Source organism: Symsagittifera roscoffensis, chromosome 2 (assembly GCF_963678635.1).
Source record: "Symsagittifera roscoffensis chromosome 2, txSymRosc1.1, whole genome shotgun sequence".
NCBI lineage: Eukaryota > Metazoa > Xenacoelomorpha > Acoela > Convolutidae > Symsagittifera > Symsagittifera roscoffensis.
Window position 1 is genome coordinate 9,861,626 of NC_087063.1, and position 13,054 is coordinate 9,874,679.

The following is a 13,054-nucleotide window of genomic DNA, read 5'->3' on the forward strand; positions in this document are numbered from 1 at the left end:
GGATCCCCAAAACGATTTGGGCGTAAAAGTGGAGGGTAGATTTGGTACCTTTTATTTCCACGTGACAGCATCCCACCATAGGTTTAGGGATTTCAATTTCTGTTACTTGCTTTTAAATCTAAATTTTATGAAAAAGTATTGAAAAATTCATGAAAAATGCCATATCTCAGAAACAAAAAAATTATCAGCAGTAAAAGTCAGAGGCCAGATTTTTACCCTGACAGTACCCTGAAAGAACACCACAATTAGGGTTGAGAATTTCAAGATCGCTTAAGATTTCATTCAAGTTTTATAAAGAAAAAAAATGAAAAAATTATAAGAAATTCCACATCTCGAAAACTAAAAGTATTTGAGCATTTAAATTTAGAGGGCAGATTTGCAACACCGATGTGTCACTAACAGTACCCCGTCTTAGGGTTGAGAACTTGAAGCTCTGTTAGTTTTTTATTTAACCAAATATTAACCAAAAAAAATATTACAATCCAGTGAAAAAAATATCGTATTAACTTAACTTCCCTTAAGCTATCTTTGAAAATTGAAAAAAAAAAAACCTCAGGACAGGAAAACAAAATGTTTCTAATTGCTTTCGTTAAAAAACCAAATAACTAACCAATAAAAAACCTTTGCCCATTTTTTGTTTCCAACCGAATCAAAAAATCTGCCGGGAAATCAGTATTACCGAAGACCCTTACACTACTTTCAAGGTACTCGACTGTCAATAAAGCGCATAAAAACATCGAGTAGAAAAATTTAATTTATTAAGTTTCGAAAATCTAACGAGTTTCAGACCACTCCAAAGTAAAAACGTTATAAATCTGTTTTCTCAAACGACGTATCATAGGGCAACTTAACCGATAAAAAATATATAAGCCTGAACCATTTAGGACCAAAAAGTCCAAAAAGCTTTGAAACAAAAAAGAACGACTAAAAGGAACCGATTCAAATTATAAGTTAAGCTAAAAATTATTGAAAAAAACAAGATGAAGTTCGATCATAGTACAAGTTGCTTTCATCATAGAGAAAGTTTACGCTTTTGAATTGAAGTGAAAACAAGCAGACAAGCAAAAGTCCGTTAATTGAGTTTTTCCGACTTTTTTTGAAAAAATTCTTCCGGCCAGATCTGGACATTTGTGCCTAAGCATGGACGTTACCTCTAAGCTAAGTAGAAAGAAACTGTCATTGTATTTCAATTTATTATACAGCACGTGAAATATCACATGCTGTTTCTAAATTGAAAAAAGCCTAAATGGTTGAGCTGGTGCGCTTCCCTCAGCAGATTAACTTAATTGAAACCAAGAACTCAGATTTGGGAGAAAAACTTTTCAGAAACACTAAATTTCCAAAAAACGGTCAAAAAATCAGACTTTTACCAGGGCAAAAACTTTAACTTTTTGTATAAAAAAATTGATCTAGCCAAGTATGCTATGCAGGAAACTGCCCCACAAGCTTTTCTTTGGATTGGACCAAAAAACTCAAATTTGGGTGTGTAGTTTTCGAGATAAGTCAAAAACAACCAAAAACGGTTTAAAAATCAAGTAATTGTTTTTTTCTGAGGATCCTAACATTTGAGTAAAAAAAACTGAGCCTTGCTGATCATGCAGGGGCGCTTTCTAAAATCAGTTGCTTCGATAGAACCCAAAACCTCACCTCGTTTTTGAATTTATTGTGAAGCAAGCAATATTAAGAAAAAATTTTAAAAAATTAATACATTCGGCAATTAAGCCGACAAAAGTATGGACGAATCCGTGAAGCCAAAAAATGAATAAATTCAATAATACAGATAATTTTGCTTGTATAATTAGGACAATTAACTATATCACTGAAGATTTGAAGAAACGAAAAAAAATTAAGGATCAAACGCTGGAATACCAGCAAAAACTCAGGTAAGACTTGGGTAGACGACCGTTGAGCCGAAAAAAAATACCAGAAAAATCAAATTTTAAGTTTCGAAAATTCAAGAGTTTCAGACCACTCCAAAGTAAAAACATAGCCAACCATCAGCTGGAAAAGAGTATTGAACACAAAGAAACTGAAAAAATCTACCTGTTTTTTCAACAGCCTTCAACTTTTGAGTTTTGAAAACAATAGATGGCCTTAAATCTCTTTGAATTTGTAGAACAATTTATGATGGTTATGATTATATTTTTTGTTTTAATTAACCCAATTCGAGAAAACTGGATCAATACGTTAAAATTTTAATTTCGCTGAGAAATCTGATAATTAATTTCTATTTTCAAAATCAGAAGTCGATCACGTTTTTCGTGACCTTTACACTTTTGCTGTTCGATAGTGGAGTTTGTTTTCCTTTTAACAAAAAAAATGCACTGAAATTAGTACGAAATCACAAGTCAAACCGTAAACACAAATCAAACCGCAAAAATCAAAACAAAGTTCCAGACTTTTTCCTGAACAAAAAAAATCAGAAAGACCTATATAAGAGTACTCACAACGTTCATTACTCTTGAACGGAACGAAATCTATTTTCACTCTTAAAACAACGTATCATAGGGCAACAAAACCGATAATAAAAAAGCCTTAACCATTTAAGACCCAAAAGCCCTACGAACTTTAAAGCAAAAAAGAAAGATTAAGAAACTGATACAAATCATATACGGTAAATTAAAAATTATTTTAAAATTGATCATAGAAAAACTTGCTTTATTCATAGGGAAAGTTCACGCTTTGGAATTTCAGTAAAAATAAGCTGACAAGCAATAGTCCGCTAATTAGGCTTTTCCATTCCTTTGAAAAAAATCTTCCGGTCAGTAATCGACATTTGAGGTCCCACACATGGGCGTTACCTCTAAGCTAACTATACAGAAAAATTCATTGGTTTTCAAATTATTATACAGCACGTGCAATATCACGTGCGGTTTTTAAATTAATTTAAAATAAAACAAATTTTGAAAAAAAAATACGACGACAGGCCATTAAGAAGACTTTAAGACGAGTAAGCGTTATGACATATAAAATGAGCTGTTCGAATTCAAGCGGTTTAAATTTCTAGAAATACAAATTGGAGAACTGCGTGCGTGTAGCGTCGTCTTAGAGTCTCATCAAAAACCGTTGTCTTCTTAACGGCTGTCGGCTTATTTTCCGGTCACCAGAGTAAGTGTATCAATTTGTAAGTCACTCAGATCGTTGTTTGCATAACGCATAAAACTTTTCACTAAGCTAAATGAATGACTTGTCTTTTACCATTCGTTAGAAGCCGTTGACAACTACTGTCATACTAGATCAATTAATACTTTCATTAGTCGGCGACAATCTCCATAAAATAGTACATGAGAAATTTCTATTATATTCATCAGACAACTTGAACGTCTAAGAACAGCTATTTTAAACATAACTACATAGGGACTTTTTAAACTTATGTCACATGAAACGCCAATTTAAAAAAAAGATAGATAGATAGATGAGCGTTAAAACAATTTCTCCGTGAAATCTTTTTTCGTAGAGTGAAAAAAAAGCGGTAGTGATTTATCGGTCACTACACAACGTGTCTTAGGCTGCTAGCTATGAGTGCAAATTTTCAAGAAAATCGACCTCGTAGTTGTCGAGATATTCCAGTTGGGGTCCTTTTTTTTGGGACACCATGTATAATTAAATGCAAAATCAAATGCAAACACTTTTTGTTTTTCTTGACTAAAAAAAAGAAATCTCTTCACCCCCAAAACATGTCCACAAGAAACAATGCAAAAAAAATTACTACAAAATCCCTAAGCCCAATAAAATCAGATTATAACTTTTCTCCATGTCACATCTCAATAATCAGCGTCACCGTGGCAACCGTGTACCGATCGTTCAGCTGAACAATATTTTACGATGAAGAGTGAAAATGAGTCTTTCAGCAGATCGACGTAGTGAACTGATGCATGATTGATCGACGGACTCAAACAAATATCAGTCTTGGATCAAGCTTCCCCAAATAAGACAATTATCTCACGATTTGTCAACTAACTTATCAACTTCAAAAACACAATAGTCTAAATTAGCAGCAAAACAAAGATTGATCAGCTAAAAAACCGGTCTGCTAAAATCCCTAGCACCGTGGAAACCCTTTATATCAGATCTTGCAGAAGAAATAATTCAATTTTTCCTATTATCTCTCCGTAACTTATTTTATTCGTTAACCAAAAATTGCACCGTTTTTTCATACCACTCTGCCGTTATGCATTTCAGGCAAAACTTTCGGCAAAAACCATCTATCGGCTTCAAAAAGACTTGCTTGAAAATATCCGAGCTGAAGATCTATTACGTTCAAACTATTATCTTACCGAGAATGGAATATGAGATACCATGAATATCCCCCGCGTTTTAATTAGCCTGAAAACACTTGAAACGCCTATTTTGTTTTTATTTACGATTCTTTCAGGTGTAATTTAGTCTATTTCAAAAAAACTCTTGCCGGTTAGAGTTAGAAACACTTGTCCTAAGAGTTTAGCTAATAGACAAGCGAAAAAACAAACATAGCCAACAGACAGTTAGAAAAGAGTCAATGAACGCAAGGAAACAGAAAAAAAATATATATAAGAAAGTGACTTAATTTTTGGGAAAACTGGATCAGCAGGTAATTTTTTTATTCCGCTGAGAAAGAAAATTCACTTTTAAACTAGAAATCGATCAAGTTTTTCGCTTGATGTTCGATATTGGAATTCGGTTTCATTTTAACAAATTAAATGAACTGAGGTTTTATAGAAATCAAATTTGACAAATCAAATTTGAACGTCAACTTATTTTGATTTTTTTCCTGTACTATAATTTACACAAAGATAATTTTGGCAATAATTTTTAAGAATTAAGTTAATGACTTAGCTTTGGAAGAACAAGCGCATGAAAAACACATTTGCACAAAAATAAACTCAACTGGTAAAACTATGCACACTTTTACAATATATACAAATGAATCTATTAAATCTGATTTTTAAGTAACGATTCTAACATGACAGAAACTTATCAACAAAATAGTTTTTGCACGCGTTTTAAACTGAAGTTTTGCTATTCAAACATCCTTTCAACGCACTCCGATAAAATAAATTAACTTGAGGATGTATTCTGGAAATCTGAAATTGCCGAATGGAGTCGGTTGAATTTAGCATCCATGGACTTTTTGTACTTTTCGTGTTCTCTTAACATTTCTCTCATCTCCCCTTCGACCTCTTCGAGTCTCTGATCACAACTCGACACTAATTCCATCCTCTCACTTTCAAACTTACCTCTCGTTTCTCGTAACTCGGTTTCTAATCTGAACTCGGTTTCCTTCAGTTTCTCGACTGCTGAAGTCGCTGCCGACAACGCTTTGTCTCGTTCGTTCATCAACTCCGACTCTCGCTTATCCCAGCCAGATTTTTTCTCTTTAACTTGAACTTCTAACTGACCAATCAGAGCACTTTTCTGCTTCCATTTTTTCATTAACTCTTCATATGCAAAACTCTTTTCTTCCAACTCGGCTCTTAAACTTTCAATGTCTTCTTTTAGTGCATGTTTTCGTTCTGTGCTCAGTGAAATTTCGTCTTGCAGGTCTTGTCTTAGCTTTGTTTCTTCTGCCAACTGAGCTTCTAGCTCCCTTCGTTCCTTCAAAACTTCGTCACGTGTCTTTACAATAGTGTTGTCTCTTTCTATAACAGCTTCTTTCAACTTCTTTATTGTATCAGTTTGATCTTCTATAACTTTCGTTTTTATTTTTAGACTATCCCTTTCGCTTTCCATTGATTTTCTTTCCGCTGCTAATTCCTTCGCCAGACTTTCAATTCTGACCTCTAATCGACCTCTATCTGCGGCCAATGAAGTTCCTTGTTTGGCTAATTCCTCCTCCCACAATTTCCTTTCTTTTCTCAGCCCCTCAATGATCGAGTCTTGAGCTTGAATATGCGCGGCTAGTTTCGTTTTGTCATTTCGAAGAAGCTCCAGTTCTTTGATCTTTTCGCGAAAACTTTCAATTTGTTCGTCGTAAGTCTTAGTTTTACTTTTCAATTCATTTTGAAAATCTTGTTTCATTTTCTGAAGTTCGATTAGCCGTCCTTTTTGCTCTTTCACAACATTCGTTAACTCTTGTACCATTTTCGTTGACTTTTCGTTCTTATCTTTCGCATTCTGATTCACATTTTGAGACTCTTTAAATTTATTTTCAGTTTCTGTTAACTTCTCGGCAATTTCGTTGTACCTGGCTTCTTCAGAATACAGAGCCATGCGAAATTCATCCTCTAATTCTTGGTATTGGTCGTACGATTCTTTTAGCTTTTTGTTCAGACATTCGACCTCTTTTTCTTTTAACCGCTCAAAATCCTTAACTTTAGCAGCAACTAACTCTTTAACCTCAACACTATCCAAAGAATACCTCGACTTCAGTAATAGTTGTTTGTCTTCTAGTTCAGCTTCCAAGGCTTTCACCTTGCTGATCTGAGTTTTACTGAAATCCTGAAGCTTTTCAAACTCTCTAGCAAGTGTTCGAAGTTGCTTCGAAGCTTCTTGATCGCGCTTGGAGTCTTTCGCATTAGCTATCAGTAAATTATTTTCTAACTCAACAATGCGTGCATTTTTATCCGATATTTCCTTTTCCAACGCTTTCTTTCCGTTTTCAAACTCGTTCAAAAGATTTTTGTTGGCACCATCTGAAGATTTTCCATCTTCAATAGACTTTCGCAACACTTCATTTTTAGATTGCTCATCTTTCACTGCACGTTTAAGGTCATTGATAGTTTGGTTCAAAGCAGTCTCGCGCAATTTAAGTTCGTTCAATTGGCTTTTGAGATTAACTACGTTCGTTTTCAGCTCCGTTACCGTTTCTTCTGCCTTCCATCTTTTGTTTTTCTCAGACTCGACTTCTTTGACTAGAGAAGTAATGGTCGGCTGGTCTGTTCTCTTGCTTCCGCCACTAACAGGATTCGTCTTCTTCTTACCAACTGATTCTTGCAATTTTTTGGGCGCACTAAGCGTGAAGGGTTGTTTGCCGCTCGATTCGCTAGTTATTTGCTCAGTTGAGCTAGAAATTTCCGCTATTTGCTGTTTGGAAGCCTGTCTCAGCTCGCTTGAATACTGTTTTTGCATACTTGCCTGTTGCTCTAGCAGAAGAGTTATCTGTCTTTCTAAGTTGTCAATTCTTCCTTGCTCAGGCGTCGATTTGTGTTCTTGTTCCTGTGCGTGAATATTTTCATTCACCAATTGCTGCTGCAAATTTGAGTAGTTAGTCATATTTTGAAGGATCTGCGGTCCGGCTCTTTCAGAAAACTTGTGCGCTGTCGAATCATCAGAAGTGGGATAGTTCTCAGAAGTAAGAAACTCTAAGAAATCCTCGACGCCCGGGGGTGCGACATCTTCGATTTCTATATTTAGCCCAAATTTATCGACATAATCTAGAGAGGTGATTTGCGTAATATTTTCCCAAATTATTGATGGGTAGGATCTGTGATTGCAAATAGGGTTTTTTGATTTTCCTTCAGACAAAACCAAATGCCTAAGTTTCTTCGTTCCTTGCAAACATCTAACAACCTGATCTGTATCCGACAACAAGTTTCCATGAAGGAACAGTATTTGTAAATTTACCAGAGATTTTAGACCGGAAATGTCTTTTATGGAGTTGAACGACAAATCTAACCTCATTAAAAGAGGATTTCGCATAACTGGGATAGATTCTAATTTGTTATTGGACAGATTTAGAGTTCGCAGACTTTTCAGATTATTCATTCCATCTATGACTGATATCTGATTGGATGATAGATCAAGGTGTCTGAGACAAGAATAGCGATCTAAGTTGCTGATTTGCTTTATTTTATTTCCATGAAATGTCAAAGAAACAATATCTTTGTCCACTTCAAAGTCATGCAAGGACCTCATTCCGCAGTCGATAAAACTAAGGTCACGTGTGAAAAAATCGTGTTGCACGTCACCCATTTCTCCTGAAATTTTAATATGAAAATAGAAGTTCATCATAAAGCTCTATACAAAAATTTGTTGGCGTTTCTTCTTTAAAGATCTCGCAATGTGAACATTCTTTAAAAAAGAAACTCAATTAATATTTCACATATTTACATTTGCATTATGAAATTCGATACTTGTTAATTTTACAAAACTTTACAATTTACAAGTTGCTAGAAATTCTTCGATCGCATTTCTATGACTATAATACAACTGATTTAACATCTACAGCTTCTTCCTCATCTGAGTATGCATTGGGACTGTTGGAAACACTTGGTTCTGGAAAACAAACGTTTTCAGTCGGTCGAACGCAAACAGGAATATGACGAAGATCGACAGGTACTGGATCCAGGCGAACTTTATCTCTTCCAGGAACCCTGGCTCGTATCTCAATGTCTGTTCTGGGTATCTCACTCGTAACTCTAGGACAAAAGTGTTGTCTGCCGACGCTCCCATTTGCCATCTACGGAAACTATGCACTAACTCGGTAGTAAGATTCCTCGCGTTGTAGCTCTGGACATAAGCATTCAGGTCGAAGCTCGAGGATTGATCTATTATCAACTCGTTGGCGAAATCGGTATTGTCACCTTTGTGCGGCAAGTTGATTTTCTGGAAGAAGTTGAGGTCTCCTGTTACAGCGAGTTTGCTAGCTCCAGAATCCGATTGTTCTTGTATGAGCGCCAACCCTAGAGCTCTCACTCGGCTGAAAAGCCGCAACTCGTAGTCAAAGAATAGGTAAGCGTTCACCGAGTTCACTGTCTCTCCGCTGTTCAGCGTGAAGGTACTACTAAAATCCATGTAGTCGTTCTTCCCGTTAAAGTCATTATCAACTTCAATGGACTGAATTAGAGGCGTGTTGAGAACACCTTCCATACTTAAAAATTGATTCAGATTGGGATAAGTAGTCCAAACTAGAGTACGAGATCCTGTATCTACATACACTATTGCTTCGTGTCTATAGTAAACATAAGGCGATTCGGTGTAATACTTCTCTTTTATCCAAAAGCCAGAGGTTCGGTACGCAATTAGCAATGGCGCAACAATCAGCAAAATGAACAGAATCAACTGGAAAAATACCGCTTTGGTAACTAAACTTGTTCTGTACCGCTGCACCAGTGCGTGTGAGTAAACCTCGAATCGCATTCTTCAACCTAAAACGATTTTTCTCAAAACTCAAAAACAATATTCACACAGAGGCGAATGATTGGGTTATATCGCAATTCGAACAGAGAGAAAAACTTTCCATAGCGCATCCTCATAAAACCTCAGATTAGGTATCAGAAATGTGAAAATTGCTTACATATACAAAACAAACAACAAATGTGGGATGAATCAAAACTAGGGGAGCCAAAAATTTCGCATGTCTCGATGGAACACATCAAGGGTCATCGATGGAACACAACTTTTGGAATTTTCTCTAAAAAACTACCCTATCAAATCTTTCATTTTTTTCTGCAGAAGCGGCTACGTTTCTGTGGGAAATTCCAAAATCTCAAGATGCGGGACCAACTGTGTAATTTCAAAACTTGGACTTTCACCACAACCTATGTTGTTTCTCTACTAAAATGAAGTAACTAAAATGAAGCGGTTATAGTTTCTCTACTAAAATGAAGATTAGAGTGAAAAATTTTGAAATGTTCCTGAAATTATAACCGCTTTTTTCGATTGAAATTTTCATCTCAGATTTGAAGGTATAATTTTAAAGAAAATTCAAAGATATCTATAAAACGGTCAAAGTTCAAAAATATACTTTCCAAATTCCGTAACCATTTCTGCTAAAGGCAGGTCGTGGCCGGTAAAGTAGAGAAAAATCCCAAAATCGGTTTTCTCGATTGAACTCTAAATCTGAGAATCGGCACGGCAACTTTCACTGGTTTCAAACCCATAATTTTTTTTCTTAAAAGAAACTTGGCGTGGAAAATTGTAAAGGTGAGCTTCTAAAAACCTGTTGTGTCTATTAAACCTATGATATCAGACTTGGCAGGATAGTACTCGAGAAAAGTCTAAAAACGGTTAACCACTCAAAATAGCAACTGAACAAAGTTTACCAAGCGAAACACAAGGCCGATAATCTTTGAGCAGACACAATTTCAGACGAACAAAAATGATTTCGTTAAAAAATGTTTGAAAAACGAGTCCCTCTTGAAACTACCCAGTACTAACAAATACCCACCTAATAGTTAAAATTGAATTTTCATGAAATAACTAATTCGGTAACTCAAAGATATCTATAAAACGGTCAAAGTTCAAAAATATACTTTCCAAATTCCGTAACCATTTCTGCTAAAGGCAGGTCGTGGCCGGTAAAGTAGAGAAAAATCCCAAAATCGGTTTTCTCGATTGAACTCTAAATCTGAGAATCGGCACGGCAACTTTCACTGGTTTCAAACCCATAATTTTTTTTCTTAAAAGAAACTTGGCGTGGAAAATTGTAAAGGTGAGCTTCTAAAAACCTGTTGTGTCTATTAAACCTATGATATCAGACTTGGCAGGATAGTACTCGAGAAAAGTCTAAAAACGGTTAACCACTCAAAATAGCAACTGAACAAAGTTTACCAAGCGAAACACAAGGCCGATAATCTTTGAGCAGACACAATTTCAGACGAACAAAAATGATTTCGTTAAAAAATGTTTGAAAAACGAGTCCCTCTTGAAACTACCCAGTACTAACAAATACCCACCTAATAGTTAAAATTGAATTTTCATGAAATAACTAATTCGGTAACTTCAGCTATATTTAATTCCGTATTTTTTTTTCTGCTCAAAGCATGCCGTGGCCGGTAAAGTAGAGAAAATTCCCAATTTCCGGTTTCTCGATTGAACTGAAAATTGACACGGTAACTTTTCTCTAAAAGAAGCTGGGCGTAGAAAATTGTAAATGTAAGCCTCCAACAACTTATGTCAATTAAACCCATGATATCAGATTTGGCAGGATAGTTTTCGAGAAAAAGCCCAAAAAACTGTAACATTCGCCCGGAAGATACATATCGACGGAAAATAAAACTAAGTCCTAAGACGACTGGCGAACGTCTAAACAGAGCTTTAAATGCTTTTCACCGTCTCTACCAAGCCAGTACTTTTGGTGGTCTTTTCCAACATCGGGTCGACAAAAACGTTACTGCTTTCGGCTTCAGTCAAAACACTCAAATTAACTTAATTACATGCAGGAATAGTGAGCTCATGGCTGGGTCTCAGTATCCCCAGACCACGAGGTCACTCCTAAAAACAGGGTTACTACTATTTACTATATTACTATTGTTTTTGTTCAGTAGATAAAAATCATCATCTCCATCGAAGATGGATCAACCCCTTCCCCCAACTCCTAGCTTCTCATCCTTATCAAAATGAATCCAGTTGTTAATTAAACTCAAATCAGGACATGACAAGAAGCTAAAAGTTTATATAAAAGAATAAAAGTTCCAGTTCCGAAACCCTTCCGGATTCTTGAATCCACTGAATCAAGCTCGTTAATCTTGACTTCTTCGTAATCTGGAAGGCTATCTTCCACCCTTCACCGTTGTCTGCAACGGCCTTGCAACTATTGTAGCGATACAATAGTTGCAACTCGGAACGTCCTTCTGTTTTTCTCTGTTGTTCTTCTATCACAATCTTCGTTGTTTTCGTCAGTGCGACTATCGTTCTTCTGTTGCTTTTTTGCTTTTTCTGCCAAAATGGCCGTTTCTGACGTTTCTCAGAAATGTTACGTAATCACTTCGAAAATTTAAAAATTAGCAATTTCCGAATCCTTCAACCTTCACGTTTTGTTCAATCGATCAAATAACGTTCTTAATCCTTAAAAATCACTAATCCGGAAGGCTCGCTGCTAAAAATTCGAATTCTGCAGAGATTGCAATTTGGCACATTCTGGTCGAATGTCACAAACGGTCAAAAGTTCAAAAAATCAAACTTCCGAGGATCACAGACTTTTGTTTACAGAAATTGGGCGAAGCTGCTTGTGCAGAAGAGATTCAGTTAACCTGTAATTTCAGTTGAACACAAAAACCCGGTTCAGTAAGGTAGTTCATGCAAAAACCGAAAAATGTGTAGAACACTATTTTGAACAAAATAATTAGAAAAACAAAATCTTAAATTTAGCAGATTTGAATTCAAGAGCACCAAAAGTATCAAAGTAATTTCGTCAAAATTCTTGAAACTTAGAAAAAAGCTAAAAAAATTCAAAAACCTTGTTCGAACCCAGTAGACAAAGGAGTAAAACGAAACTGATTGCGGGTGTAAACAGGCACATAGAAAAAGGCAGCTTCTTATGGACTTTTTTTTGAAAACCTTAAGGACTTGTTAAAGAGATTTTGAGAAAAACATGAAAACTAATTTTTTGCAAAAACGATGAATGTTTCCAAAGCGTCATGACAAAAAAAACAGTCCCATACACTTTCAAAAAATCTGTTTTTTAATAAGACAGGAAATCTGATATATCAGCCAAGCGAAATTAAAAATGAAAAATGTAAACGGACGGGCATGAGGTACAACAGGTACGGGATGACTTCCTAATTGACAAGATAAGGCCTGATGAAGTGGGCAACGAGTTACTGAGTGTGGGCGAACTGGTGGCAGACGATGAATGGCAAATCATCAACGACAATGAACACTATCCAAAGGAAGACTACTCCACACCAGAACAAGAAACAGATCTGGAACAGAGCGAGATAGAGAGGAGGGAGAACACGAAACTGAGAATACTAGAGTGGATGCGTGGGGTCACGAGCGAAGAAGACGAAGGGCTAAGCATCAAGCAGGTCGACGTGTCAGCAGAACAACATGTAAAAACGGAAGATCCCCTCTTCGGTTGGACAGCAACCGACAAGCCGCTAGAAATACTCCCAGATAATTTAGACCCAGCATCATCGACGGGGACGTCGATAAAAATTTTTGTCCGGCGAGTGGGGTTAGGACTTACCCACACCAAAAATGTGACGATAGAGAAACTGAGGGAAGTAAGAGAGACCAACGGACTAGAATTGGGCGAGGAAGAAGCTGAACCTACCATAGGACGAAATTTCAAAACGAAATTTGAAATCCCCAATGAATACTCGGAGGACATCCTATAAACGGACAGCGACTTCATTCTGTAATCTGTATAACGGCGGACATGATCTTCAAATCGAGACTGGAGGCTGACTTC

General features: G+C 36.3%; 3 protein-coding genes across 3 annotated transcripts in view; all 3 read right to left on the reverse strand.

Annotated features, from left to right (window-relative positions):
• The window catches only part of LOC134838864 (inositol 1,4,5-trisphosphate receptor type 1-like), a 466,592-nt gene that overhangs the window by 407,461 nt on the left and 46,077 nt on the right, over window positions 1-13,054 (reverse strand). The gene's annotated exons all lie outside the window — the stretch shown is intronic.
• On the reverse strand, window positions 4,846-7,891 carry LOC134839204 (leucine-rich repeat and coiled-coil domain-containing protein 1-like). The gene has a single exon (XM_063854678.1). It carries the CDS (start codon window positions 7,888-7,890, stop codon window positions 5,038-5,040), a length of 2,853 nt encoding a protein of 950 aa, XP_063710748.1. The 5' UTR covers window position 7,891; the 3' UTR covers window positions 4,846-5,037.
• Window positions 7,994-9,092, reverse strand: LOC134839205 (transmembrane protein 231-like). The gene has a single exon (XM_063854679.1). It carries the CDS (start codon window positions 9,055-9,057, stop codon window positions 8,140-8,142), a length of 918 nt encoding a protein of 305 aa, XP_063710749.1. The 5' UTR covers window positions 9,058-9,092; the 3' UTR covers window positions 7,994-8,139.